Genomic DNA, 13980 nt, shown 5'->3' with positions numbered 1-13980 from the left:
GGGAAGTCAGCTCACTAACTGCTCATCTACAACACAATTGGAAGACTCCTTCCAAAAACATTGGGGTTTGAACCACGTGAGCCCCAGGGGCTCTTTTCAATCTAAATTACTCCAAGTCTCAGCATATTCTTGAAGTGCCAGGCTGATCCAAAAACGAGAGTAATGAATTAGCACACTAGAAATCTCAAGTGCTCAAGATTTGATCAAAAGTTTTGCTATGTTTTGAGATTACTCAGCTATCCAAAGGAAAAAGAAATACTATTACTGACAATTTAAAAATAGATATAAGTGGAACAATTGCTCTCCAGTCAGCACAATTCTTACTGAAGTTACACTACAGGATAGATGATAAATAAAAGACTATATCTACAACTCTTCCCTAAGACTTGCAGTCAATAATTAACCATCCATAAGCTTTTACTTGCTACCCCTGAAGTTCCACAACTATTTTGAACATGACCAGTCGTTCCAAGGAAGACATCTCAAACCACTCTTCATTGGTGTAATTAAATACATCACTCCATTACCATTAGTTGAGGGGATTAAAGATAAGGTAATTCTTCCAAGTTCTGAGTTTATGTCGTTAACAGCATTTCATAATTTGTGTGTTGGTTCATTTAGGGCACAATATGTAAACACTAATGAACTTTCAAGGACATTACAACATGAATATGGAAGTCATTTTCTTTGACTACAAGTGACAGCAATGCAGTATCTTTCCATCTCAAAAAAACCCACTCAAATTGGTTTCCTCACACAGCACGTGACAAGTTCTGCAACTGTAGAAAGTGTTCCAGGCTTTTCCACATCTTGAGAACTCAGTGAAAGACAAAGCCCGGCCTGTAACTTGTGTCTATTCCTACACTTGCAAATCCAACCACTCCCAATATACACACACCTGATACTTTCTTTGCCACCAACAAATGTGTATATACCATGTTGTGGTTATTGTTACCTGCGCCTTTTCCTTAACCAGGTTGAGAGCATCTCCTTTATCCCTTCCTTTCTCTGCCACTCCTTTCTGTGTCAATGCTTTAACTCCCCCAGGACGGGTTTTAGCAATTCTCTCTGTGCGCCAGCCCTCGCTGTTCTGCTCATCCTGCAGATCCAATCAGGTCTGGCACAAGCGGCTCCTCCCTTTGGGAACATGCAACCAACTGCATATATACAGATCTTTCTGTGTCACACATAATCTAGATTTATTAAGGTAACCGGCATTTCTAGAAACTCCTTGATTCAGTACAAAAGTCCTAAACATATTTCCCTGCAACTACCTTTTTACCTTTAAGGATTCATGGTCAGCTTGTCACTTAAGTAAAAACATCATTCCCACTGGTGAGCTCGATGCATCTTTACCCACATATAAGATGTTGGTTTTGGCAGACACAATAGTACATGAAGATGTTAAATTCAGGCTTTATCCATCAAGCTTGTTAATGCTTAGCATAAGGCTTTAGAAAAACTATTTGCCTGAACCAATAGCTAACATCTGATCTCAAAACCACTGCAACTGGTGCCCATGCTTAGCCACAATTGTAATTAGACATCTCTCAGCCTTCTGCTCCTCCCTCCCTACACAGGACTTGCTGGGATCTCTGTTTATCCAAACCAAACTGACAAAGTACATTCCCAATGCCAGAGACAGCCTCGCTGTTCTGTCACATCGTATCAGCGCAGAACACTGAGAAAATTCCATGGCCCAATTATGCTTCCTTAAACTAAGCCCATATTCTGTGTGCCAGGGAAAGAGAGATCGAACCATCTTAAAAAAGAATCGCTTCCTTAAACAGAGAAAGTTTTCTTTTGGAAATCTGTGCAGAGAAGAGCCACAGGCACAGGCAGCTCCCGAGCAACTGCTGAAGTACTTACTGCTCTGCCTCAGTTTCTCAACTGAGTACACCAGCAGCCAAGCCTTTGACAAGTCAGTGCCAAAGTTACGAAGTGTGCCCCATTAACTATGCAAAGAAAACCCAGAAAATAAGACCTATTACATCCTACACAGGGGGTTTGCTCTGAAGAGTCACTCGCAGCTGTGCATCATAACAGGATTTGACATCAAAGCTACAACCAAGTAACAAAATTCCTTTATAAGTCCATAACGCAAAAGTCGAAAGATTTTTGGATCAGACCACCATTAACCCTTCAGTGTTCCAGCACACTGTCCTTACGGCTGTATGATGATCATTTTTTGCAGCTGGTCCTTTATAGCCAGAGAAAGATGGAAATGAGGCTGTGCATGGTTATAATTGCAGAAGTTCAAACTCAGCAACTCCAGCACACTGCTTTAGTGCTCATCTGCTCTGAGCGGCAGAACAGAGCAAGATCAATGTGATAAATACGCTGCAAGCAGAGGAAAGATGTGGGACCAGAGCAGGTTAACTCAGCAGGGAACCACAACATGGATGTGAGAACATGGTCAGGCTGCATTCACACATCATGACCTGACCGAACACCTCGACCTGCTGCCAATGCCCAGCTCCACTGCACCTTCCAACCTGCCGCCTCCGTTATCATACCCTAGCCCCGTTAAAAATCAAGCCAGTGAGCTCAAGCACAGACTTAGCAGGGGAGGAAGCTCAAGGTGAGATATTCCACACTCATTAGCTCATTTGACTGTTTAGGTGAAATTCCTGTGAGTTTGCTGGGCAGAGATCTCCAGCAAAGAGGCAGCGCAGGCAGGGGGTAATGCTGGAAAAGGACATGGTTACAGAGCTCAGTGCCGTCCAGAGCTGGAACAGAAAGCCATCCCAGTCTGAAATACTAAGGTGTGAACTGAAGAATAAAGTGGGAATGGAGGGAAGCAAATACCAGGCAGAACTGAGAAAAATTGCTAGAGATTAAAACGGCAGAAAATGCAGTCAAGTCACATCTTCAACATGACATCTGTCACAGTAATCACTGCCAACACGTTAGAGCTAAAGAAATATAATCTTTCGAATACTCTGTTATTATTTGGTCAACTGAGAGAAAAACAGTTGCCATTTCAGTAAGTACCAAAAATAGATCATTGCAAAGACAGTGGTGAAGCTGATTCAGAAGGAAAAGAATATTCCTTCCTAGAAAAACATGAAGGTAAGAAAGGTTTCAGAAACAAATATTGTGGTAGAAATATTTAAGCCCATAAACGTGATGACTTAATGCTTAAAGTAGGTTGGGTATTTGCCAAAGTATCTTGCATTGAAAGAAAAAAGTTACTACACAGACCTAAACCAGCAGAATTTGTTGGGAGAAAGGGAAGCAGAAAGTCACAAGGGGGATGGGGGACAATGGGCACTATTATCAACAGCCCTTTCCAGTCCCCGGGGTTTCCAGTCCTTGAGTCTTGAACACACCCCAGATACCAGCGTTAATAAAGTGCCCTGGACAGTCTAGGACTAAAGCACATCAGGAAGTTCATACTTTGCAAGATCGACAATGGTCTCTCCCATTGTGCTCAAAAAAGCCTTTGCAAATGAAGATAAGGAGTATCTGCTTAGCTTCCTGAGGTTAGTCATGCAGTTGCTAAAGGCTCCCAATCTTTTATAAACAGCCACACTCCTGGTAGCTATTCCTTGCCCTTAGATCACCCCATCAACTCTCCGTGTCCTGTGTCCTGTCGTGAATATACTGCTGTATTTCAGTGGCTGCCGGCTGGTGGCCTGAGAATTTTATTTAGCTCTAGTAATGTCTACACACACTTGTCACCTAAAGACAGAGACGAAAATCTTCACAGACAAAACCAGAAATAACCTAAGGGAAAGGTTTTTGGGTTTAGAAGCGATGTAACATACAGGGGAGAGGGGTGAAACATTCAAAGGGAAAAAATAAAAATGCTGAAAATGGGAAACGAAGAAAGAAGGAAGTGAACATGCTGGAAGGAAGGGGCACAGAAAACATGAGACCTGATTGTAGGAGCAGATAGGTACAAATACACCGTGTTGCATTACAACTTATTTCTTCATGAAGAAAGGACACAGTCACCTCAGTAACAATAAAGCCCAAGGAAACACCTCTCCCTACACCAAAGAAAGTGCATTTAAGATGTAAAAGCATTTAATAAATTGGAATCAAACCAGCAGAGGTTGTTGTCCATTTTGGAGCAAAACCTACGTAAAAAGATATTCACAACATTTCATTAGCATTTCATGGAATTAATAGCGCCCAAGACATTTAGTTATGTTTAACTCAATAAAAACCTGTGTCATTCTATTCTGATAGTACCCCTATGTTCCAATTAAAATACCCCCAAACTCTGCAAGCACACAGTACTCTGAAGTATTTCCAGTTCAAAAGGACGTAAAACTTCAGTGGGAGCATTAAGCTTTGTCACTTCCCATTTTACTTAAATTTCCAGTTTTTGACAGATGCAGCATTCTAAAGCAACTATTTAGCAACAAATATGATCTTAAATACATTAGGATTTCAGTAAATATATGAATATCTTTAAGAGCCGCAGAAATTTTGTCAAGCACTACTTGAGAGCTGGTTGTGGTTCCGAGTCACGTCCAGCTGTTGTCAGTGTAACACCCCCATCTTCAGATTGCTATGGAAATATTAAAGGTAACCAAATCTGGCATCTGTGTTTGCCTTTGCTTTCCCCACATGTGGTCTTTTGAACTGGGAACAGTCAATATTGCATCCCCCACTGTTAGCGACAATCTAACAAAAACAGCAATCTGAGCCTTCAAAGGCAAAGCAATCGGAGTAAGGAGAAGAACTGGGCTCAATATTGAGGCTTCAGATTAATCAGAATTAATCAGTGGTTTCCCCACTGAAGTGCACTAGTTAGGCAGTGCGCACCCCTGCATTGGAAAGACAACCTGCAGCTACAAACCAAAGTACGCTCTAGAACCAACTTCAAATGTGCGGCTCTTATTTAACAAAGTCAAACTTGTCCCATCTTCATTAGCAAATCCTGTTTTCAATAGCTATCAATAAGTACGGCAGGGACTTCTTTTAATCGCTAATCTCAGTATGAGGCCAGTTTTGGAAGGTATTTGTTCCTTCAATAGTAGACATAAAACCAAAGCAGAAAACAGCTGGAAAGAGTACCAAGATTGTAATTTCATTCCTGTTCCTTTCAAATTTGTTAGTGTGCTTTGAAGAATTGTCTTTGAAATATGAAAAAGCAAATTCCAATTCCTATTTTTTTAAAGCTTCTGAATATCTGAGAAGGCTATAAAATTGACAATCATGCAATCAAACTAACATGGAGAAATAGATACTTGAATGTCCATTAGAAAAATTACCTACCAAATGAAGCCTGGTTACAACATTACCAATGTGAACATCTAAGCATCAGTGAACAAAACATCCAACAATTTTCCTAGTTGCTCACAACATGAAGTTTTCCACAGCTTTACATTTCTACAGATATCCTGAATTCATCTTGGCGTAATGACCTACCTCTGTATGTCTTGAATGAAGTGCATTGTATTCTTTCTTGAGCTCTGCCTCCCTCTCCTCCAGTCTGCTAACTGCAAGACGAAAAATTTAAAAAGGAATTAAAATTCAATTCAGAGTTCTAGTAAATGAGACTGTGACTTGCCTAGGACCAGGCAACCAGATCAGAGATGACAGAGATTTGTAGTAACACATAGCAGAATAAAAGTATGTTTGTTCTTAAAGTCATATGTTGTGGTATAGGAATTAAGACTTCTGCTGGCATTCACTTATATTCCACTGAGTAGTAAGGCAATAGATTCGGGGGAAGAAAGCATTTAAATATTTCTGTAGGTATTCTGAGAAATTAAAAATACACCTAGCAGATTTAGCATAACTTTAGACAATAAGTTCCTATAAGAGGAGATGAGCTGGAAGAAAGCATGCAATTAATCTGCAGAAAAACAGAGAATTCCAAACTTTCTTCACACAACTAACTCCTCCTTCCATTGCTGCTTAGACGTGAATTTCATCTTTTTGTTTAGGTATTTCTGAGCCAAATATTTACATGATATAAGCATGTGTTTCAAGTTCTGTAACTGAGCTTCTCTTATTGTACTTGCCATGTTTGAATACCCCTGAGAAACTCCAAATTTACAGTTACTGGTCCCTAGAGACTCATTGCCAAACACACATTATGTGAAGACAAACGCCAGCATCTTCTCCACCACTTCACACTCTCATATAGCCAACTAGGTCTTCTGAAAATTAATTCTTAATATACCATTTCTTTTGGCTCCATGTAGCTTTATTTTGGCACAGCATTTTATCATAAGTATATTTCAATTACAAAAACCCCACAACTGTGCCAGAGTCAAATGCTGGAACCGAAATCCATAATTGTCTGCTCACTCAAATTGGTGTAAACATTCTTAGCCCCTAATCTAATCTTGCTCTTATAAGAACATTAACTTCCTTGACACCACCTTTTGCACTCCACCTATAAATATCTGACCAAAAGTATTAAATCAAATTTTATTTATACTAACGCAAGATTGGACATTGTCATTTCTGCACGGTTATCAGACTGAACAAGAGTTCTTTGGGCCAAGCAGCAATAAGTGGCGAACAAGTGTTTAATAAATACATATAAAAATATATTTTAGAGCACAATATATACATAAATATATATTTTTGAGAGGCAATGAGCATCACAATATCTAATGAATGGAATATTTGTTTATTATTTTTAGGCGACAGATGTTTTAAGCCTCTTTACACATTTAAGGGAGGTTCCAGGGAAGCCTGCAGTAAGCGCCTACAGAAACAAGTGTCCAAATTTATCGTTACAAAGCACAACATGACAAACCGAATTTTATCTGCTGTCTTAGACTAAGCAGTATTCTAGTCAGAAGTAATTACATTTTACAGCAGCTGACCAGAGACAGCCCAGCAGTGACCAGCTCCGGCAGTTTTGGCCGCTCACACCCGCTCCAGCAACAGCCACGGTGGCTCGTGAACCCACATCTCTGGGCTCTGGTTATGGTTCCAGCATCTCTCCTTTCCCCACAGACCAACCTCTCCGCTGTGCCAGACCTGCTCCAAGACAGGCAAAGAGCCGGGGAAGCAGAAAGCGCAAACTGCGTGACGAATTGGCTTCGTGTTTTGTGAAACCGGCTCCCTCTCCTAGAAACGGTGTCCAAGCGCCGGGCGAGAGCCGGACAGCCCGTGGGAATCACCGGAGTCACGGCTCGATGCAGCCTCACCGGGAACCGGCAAAGAAACCAGGGCGATACAGCCCAGAATCGCCTGGTATGCTCATGTCCAGGCAGCGCATCTCCAGGTCCTAGAGATTAATTTTGTCTGGTGGATTCAGGGAGAAGTTCAACACAGCGCAGTCAATAAGAGTGAATGGCATGTTAGGGGTTACAAACGCCCTTCTCTGCAGCTGCCCAATAACCCACCTTCATGAAACCCACATCAGCGTTTCCCACTATTATGGATACAACAAACTCTTCCACAACGGCTGAGGTTCCGTTCAACAGTGAAGCACACACCATTTTCTCCCATGGCCCAATTTCAAACAGTTCCGTAACACAGCAGACAAATATACATAGATACAGGTTCTGCACAGTCAAGGAAGATACCTTCATTAACTCTGGTAATTATTTTTGTTACACACAGAAGTTTAAAAAATGAAGGCCCTAGAAGATGATATAATGAACATTCAGCATTTTCTTGTGCAAGTCGTTTCCAGCTGCGTAACACATTACAGGCCTACAGCTGGTAGTTCCAGCCATAAGCGGATGTACATTAAGTTTATAAACCCCCGACATACACCACATCAACAGTCCTCAGAACAGGCTTTTCCAATTCCAGCGGGATGATACACAGCACCGGAAACCTGTTCTACCCAAACATGCCTCCCATCAAAGGTAAGATGTTGACAAAAAAAACAAAGCAACAGAACATGCTTCCTTTTTCCGATTAAACACTGTGGAAGAGACCAGCTATTCCCTGAGGACCACCACAAACTTAAACACAGAGGATACTTGAACCTAGTGAAGAACAGACAGAAGAATTTTGAGGAAGACCACCAGGCTTGAAACCTTGGAGAAATTTACTAACTATTAAAGGTATATTCCCTTCAGCAGTAACAGGAAACTGATTAGGAGACAGGAAAAAATTCCTTCCACTAGTACCCAGAGCACATTTAAAACCGAGTTGTCCTCAGTTCCGTTTTACTCCACCAGCACACAAAAGAGTGTGTCGAACCACCCAGATAAGACCCCCCCAGCCAAGGACGGAGCTGGGCTGGCACTGCCCGAGACACGGTTCCCATCAATCTGACTTTTACTAACAATAAAAAAGCTCCTCAGACTTTTTTTACACTAAGATGTTAAATTCTTGATACGCAGATCATAAAAATCAGTTTGAACAATATACATCCTAAAAGCAAAGCATCCATTGTCTCTGTCATAATGTCTTCATAAAGCCATTATATTCTTGTTGCATCATGGAAGGTATCACATTGCAAGATTACTTTGTGTAAGTTATTACATGTGCAAAATATAATACACATCAAAAAGGTTTTACCTATTCCTGTTTGCGAGTCTACATGGAAAAATTTTCAAGGTCTTCCAGCATCATAAATAAGAGCATAAAAAGCAAACATTCTAGTATTTTTAGGCTGAAGAGAAAGCATCCCAGTAGAACACCACCGCAAACTCATGCCCACGGTCTGCCTGCAACCTTCTCCAGCACTGTCAATATCCTTACACACTCAATGTCTTGAAGTACCAGTCCTAACCGATGTTCTCTCAAATCAAACCAATCAAGCCTAAAGATGGAAGTTTAGATATCATAGTAAACTAGAGAGAAGCCTTTGGAGTCTCTGCCTCCTGAGAGCATTACGAAGAATTAGGCAGCAAAGCTGCCCACCCTGCCTGTTCAAAAATCAGGGCTTACCTCCCAAGTCTGATGGCTTTTACCAAGTTTGGAACACCCTCCATCTGTATGTTGTCCTCTGCCTCAAACTGCTGATAAGCCTGAGGGGGAGAAAGAGAAACAAACCTGCTAGAATGCCAAATCCAACCAGTATGATGCCTTCAAGAGGAGTTACAAGTTCCTGCTATGCAAACCAGGATGGAGATCCAGCTCATTAAGAAGCCTTTCCTAGCCTAAGACTATCTGAAGGCCCTCCTTTCATCCAGCTCCATTCTTAGAAGCTGGTCCTATACCAAAGTTAAGATAGAGATCAAGCATAATCAATCCAATCATCCAGGAGGACCTTATGACCTATTAAGTAGTTGCTGAAGAGCACATACATCAACCATGGACTGAAACAGGGACTGAAGATACCAAACAAGTTGTAGTTTAACCTCAGCCAGCAACTAAACCCCACACAGCTGCTCTCTCACTCCCCTGCAGTGGGACAGGGGAAGGAAACAGAAGACTAAAAGTGAAAAAACTCATGGGTTGAGATAAGGACAGTTTAATACATAAAGCAAAAGCTGCATGTGCACGCAAAGCAAACCAAGGAATTCATTCACCACGGCCCACCGGCAGGTGAGGTGTTCAGCCATCTCCAGGACAGCAAGGCTCCACCACACGGAACGGTTACTTGGGAAGACAGATGCCCTCACTCTGAACGTGTCCTCTCTTCCTTCTTCCCTCAAGTTTATATATTGGGCACAATGTCATATGGTGTGGAACGTCCCTTTGGTCAGCTGGGGCCAGCTGGCCCGGCTGTGTCCCCTCCCAACGCCCTGTGCACTCCCCACCTTCTCTTTGGGGGGTCAGTATGAGAAGCTAATTCCTTGATTAAGAGAGTAAGAGTACGAGAAGCTGAAAAGTCCTTGATTGCTCAGCAACAACTCAAACATCAGTGTGTCACCAACACTTGTCATCCTAAGCCTGAAACACAGCACTATACCAGCTACTAGGAAGAAAATTAAGTCCATCTCAGCTGAAACCAGAACACAAGTATTTAACCTGGAAGTGCTAAGACCTGGAAATAAGCAACAAACAAAACTGACTTGTAAAATAAGTGATAAATTCTTGGCAAGACTGACGTCTTCAAGTAGCTCTTAGCGATTGTGAACTATAGACCTCAGTTTAAGGAATAGGGCACTAAAAATTGTGAAGATAATTTAGCTGCCAAGAACACTCTGTCAATAACAAATATCAGCATGTAACAGCTACATGGTCTTATCCCCGACACATACAGGCAGTTCAAGTATCCACTGTGTCTCAGACCCACAAAAATCACTGTAATTTATCACCAAAAACCTGACATAAAGCTTTTAAAATAAAAAAGTCATCTTAAATATTCTGCTACAATCATTTAATATACAGACAACCATATGCCAGAAGGTCTCTCACAACGGTTGAAATTCAAGTGAACAAGGATATAAATAAGCCAACTTCTACCCAAATTCAAATTAAAAATCATTTGGATCTGGTACCAACCTCTCGCCTCATCTGTGGCCAAAACTTGGTTTCACTGACAAAAGTTTTGATTGACTGTTTTGAAAACACTGAGATGCTTCGTCGATACACTTGGCTATTGCAGCAAGTAACTTTTAGACAATACTGAACATGACATTTGAAGTCAGCATGAACATAGAAGCCACAGCAGACTGGATTTGTTTCTAAAGCCAGGTAACAGGTGACAATTCAGGAATGAAAGAATCTAAAGGACATTTAAAGCCTTTTGCTTCATTGCTGTAATATTTACAGCAATAGAATTATTATAACAAACTCCAACACCTAAACCACTAGTGCAACACTCCCTTAATTTAAAAAAAGTACATGAGCAGTTAATGATATACCAGTGGATTTCAACCTCCTCCTCTGAGGACAACTTTTGTTCAGGTGTATTAATAGACGAGTTTAAAGCAGGCCAGTCACTGCTCCATTTTATTTCAGCCTCTGCTCTGGCAGCCTGACGTGGTGCAAGGTCCTGAGCCGGCAACTGTGCCCTCCGCTCCATCTAGTGGAACACGGGTTCCCAGGACACAGGTACACCCGTCACTTCACAAGGCAGCCAGGAAAGTACCGGAGAAATGCATGGGTCAGAAACCAAACCTTCCTTTCCAGCACACTTCGATGCTCACACTCCTTATAGGAAGATTCTTCAAGTTTAGTAAAGGATGCCTTGAGGGACAGCATAGGGAAGGGCAGGGGGGAATCTGCCTTGTAAACGAACCAACGCAGAGGAGAAATGGCTGCACTGAGGAAAACATGGCAAACAGCAAACTCCACATTCGTTAATCACGAAATACAAGATGCCAAGCTGTTCTCTTCCTTTGTTGGAAATAAGATTAGTTCTGCTGTTTCCAGCCTTTGAATAACATGTAGGAACAATCCAAACCCCCACTGACCAAACCTTCACTTTTAAATATCTTTCAATGATCTATTGAAAAGCTTTCTTGTATTGTTCAGAATCGACACTACAGCTGAGCCATACCTAGAAATAGCATTACTGACAGATACATTTTATACCCATTTAGTTACTCACATCATCACGTGCGTAGATACGCAACTCACAAGGCAAATCTCAAACAATGTTAAGCTTCACAGCTGAAAGTTCCTATTAAAGTCTCCTTGTTAACTAGATCAGTCTGTGTTAAACTGCTGCTGGAGCTCTGCACAGGTTATCCAGAGTATCAGATGCCTACAGACTGTACATCAAGAGGTTTTCTACCCGAGTGTACATTAGAATAATGCTGGGATCTGAAGAGCTCAGATAAAATACCAAACAGCCCAATGTCTGCAGAAGAATCACAACAGAACCTGGTCTTGCATTTTCTCTTGAAGCCAGTGAAAGCCGTAGTCCTGTTTAGCTTCCAAGGAAAACAAATCCGCATGTTTTCGGGTCAGCTGCTAAAACGTGTGTCTCATATGCCAAATAAAACCTGCAGCAAGCAGTATCAGTTGCTGCACAATGTCACCTGATGTGGGAAATACCACCACCCCAAAAAGTTGTGTCACAACATTTGCAGCTCTGAAGATCAAGAGCTGTTGTCTTGGTTTGTTGGGGTTTTGTGGTGTTTTTGTTTGTTTGGGTTTTGTGGGGTTTCTGTTTGTTTGGGTTTTGTTTTTTTTAAACATGTAATTTTCCCTAAACACTCTAACTTGAGCATAAATAACAAAGTTAAGGTTTATCAAAACTTATGAGGTATGGAAATATATCTGTGCCTTGGTTGTCCTGTCAGATGCAGCGTGACACCTCGGTTGTAATTTAATACTAGGCAGATCCAGAAAAGGAACCAAATCTTTCCACTCCCCCAGCCTACCACCTCCATCAGAAAGCACTTCAACCACGTAGACATCACGTTTTTCAGATTCTCTTGTAAATACATTATTCTGAGAATGATTCCCCCAGAAAGCACACTCGAAAGCTGCTCCATTCCTGGGGGAAGTCAAAATCCACTACAGTCATCTTTTACTCTAAAAAACTTCCCTAACCTACAGCCTATAGCACATAGAAGGAACGCAGTTTCCCAAAAAGGGAGGCAAGGAAAGGAAATAAATTAAACCTTCAGAGCCCCCACAAGATTCAGTGGCACATCACGTGAGGACTGACAGGCACTTACCCTTTATTATGCTATAACAGTCCCCAAAGCAGCACATTTCCCCTCACAGAGTGTTGCTGGACAAGCAAGCTGCATGGTCCTATTGCAAGTTTTTTTAACAGTTCAATGTACCTAGTTTTCCATATTCAAGGTTGAAATTTGAAACATTCTGATGCTGAAAACTGGCTACAAGCAGAGCTAGGGGTCTCATCGCAAAGACTTGAAATAATGTGCAAGACAGATATATTTAAGCTCTTGTAAGAAATGTTTAAGATTATACCCAAGACCGGTGTCTGCCTCAGACACATCACTGAAGTGGAAGGGAAGGAGGAGAACATAATTTAAACAGTAAACCTTTTTGAAAACCTGCTACTTCCACGCTTGGTGCACCTGCACAATATTCAGAGGTGCCCTCTGCTGTTGAGAAAAGAAATAGTCCATGAAAGTATAGTCAAGTCATAAAACCAAAAAAAACCCAAGGAAATGAAAAAAACACAACAAAAAACCCAACCACCACCACCACTTGCTCACACCAGTAAAAGTCTGTTAAATACTGACAGTAAGAGCTCCGAAAACTCTGCTTGTCCCAACATTGTCCCCAGACCCTCCAGAGGTAACGCTGCCAGCAACGGAGGCGAGGGCAGAGGGAAAGCATGGGAGTCACAAAGAGCAGCACTGCAAGGTGACATGAGGAGATGGGGCGCAGGCCAAAGGACCCCACCACTGCAGCACACCCCTGCACGCCAGCAGAAGTCACGAATCCTTACCCCTCTGCTCTTAAGCAGTTGTAAAGTTTGCCAAAATATCCCAGGATGCAACATTGCACCATTTTTTGGCAGCAAACTTAACTTATGCAACCGCCACAACCCACACGATACCAGGACCGAGCTCTGTATATCATACAGGAGTGGTGACTCCCTGCGCATCTGCCCCCGTATTCGGGATTTCATCACCTATGGTTGCTCACAATCCTCCCAGCAGTGCCACCAGGTCATGTTGTCATCTCTCCCATTTCCATTCCCTCCTATGAAAGAGTAAATCACAGGAGTTCACTCATCTAGGACACAGCTGACAGCAACTGCTTAAATTCATAATTCAGGGGAAAAACAAGTCAGCGAACCACAGGAACTTGGTATAATGGTTGACGCAGAATAAGCTTATTTAACTTCTTTAATTTCAAACACCAGATATATGCCAACCCAGCCGGTTGAATATGCAGCTATGAATATAATCCCACATGATAAATTAAAGTGCAAAGAAATATTTCTCTTTGGTTTTTTTTAGTGTCGTGTTCACTAAGACAGCAAAAACCCAAGAATTATCATTTAAGTCATGACACAACCACAGTTTCTGGAGCAATTTTAACTGCCATGTGTGTTTAAGCACATAGAATGATGCTGAACGCTACTGTGTAACTGAGGAGCTGCGCTCTCCCAGGGTTAATTAGTCTTCGCTAAATGTTCAGGATGGACAGTTCTCAAGGGAACAGCCGAAACCTTTTAATGGCCAAAACTTGTTCTCACACACCTCGTTTGAGGAA

General features: G+C 41.8%; 1 protein-coding gene across 4 annotated transcripts in view; it reads right to left on the bottom strand.

Moving 5' to 3' along the window:
• The window catches only part of SPAG9 (sperm associated antigen 9), a 62658-nt gene that overhangs the window by 39080 nt on the left and 9598 nt on the right, over positions 1-13980 (bottom strand). For 2 of the 4 annotated variants that reach the window (XM_065034790.1, XM_065034792.1), the window contains exons 3-4: positions 5386-5456; positions 4053-4085 (exon numbers count right to left, since the gene is read on the bottom strand). In XM_065034790.1, the coding sequence (XP_064890862.1) occupies positions 4053-4085; positions 5386-5456 (104 nt within the window). The remainder of the gene's footprint in view (positions 1-4052; positions 4086-5385; positions 5457-13980) is intronic. The other 2 variants (XM_065034791.1, XM_065034793.1) reach the window with 1 other exon arrangement.

Source organism: Columba livia, chromosome 18 (genome assembly GCF_036013475.1).
Source record: "Columba livia isolate bColLiv1 breed racing homer chromosome 18, bColLiv1.pat.W.v2, whole genome shotgun sequence".
Taxonomy (NCBI): domain Eukaryota; kingdom Metazoa; phylum Chordata; class Aves; order Columbiformes; family Columbidae; genus Columba; species Columba livia.
This window is presented reverse-complemented; position numbering and strand designations above follow the sequence as displayed.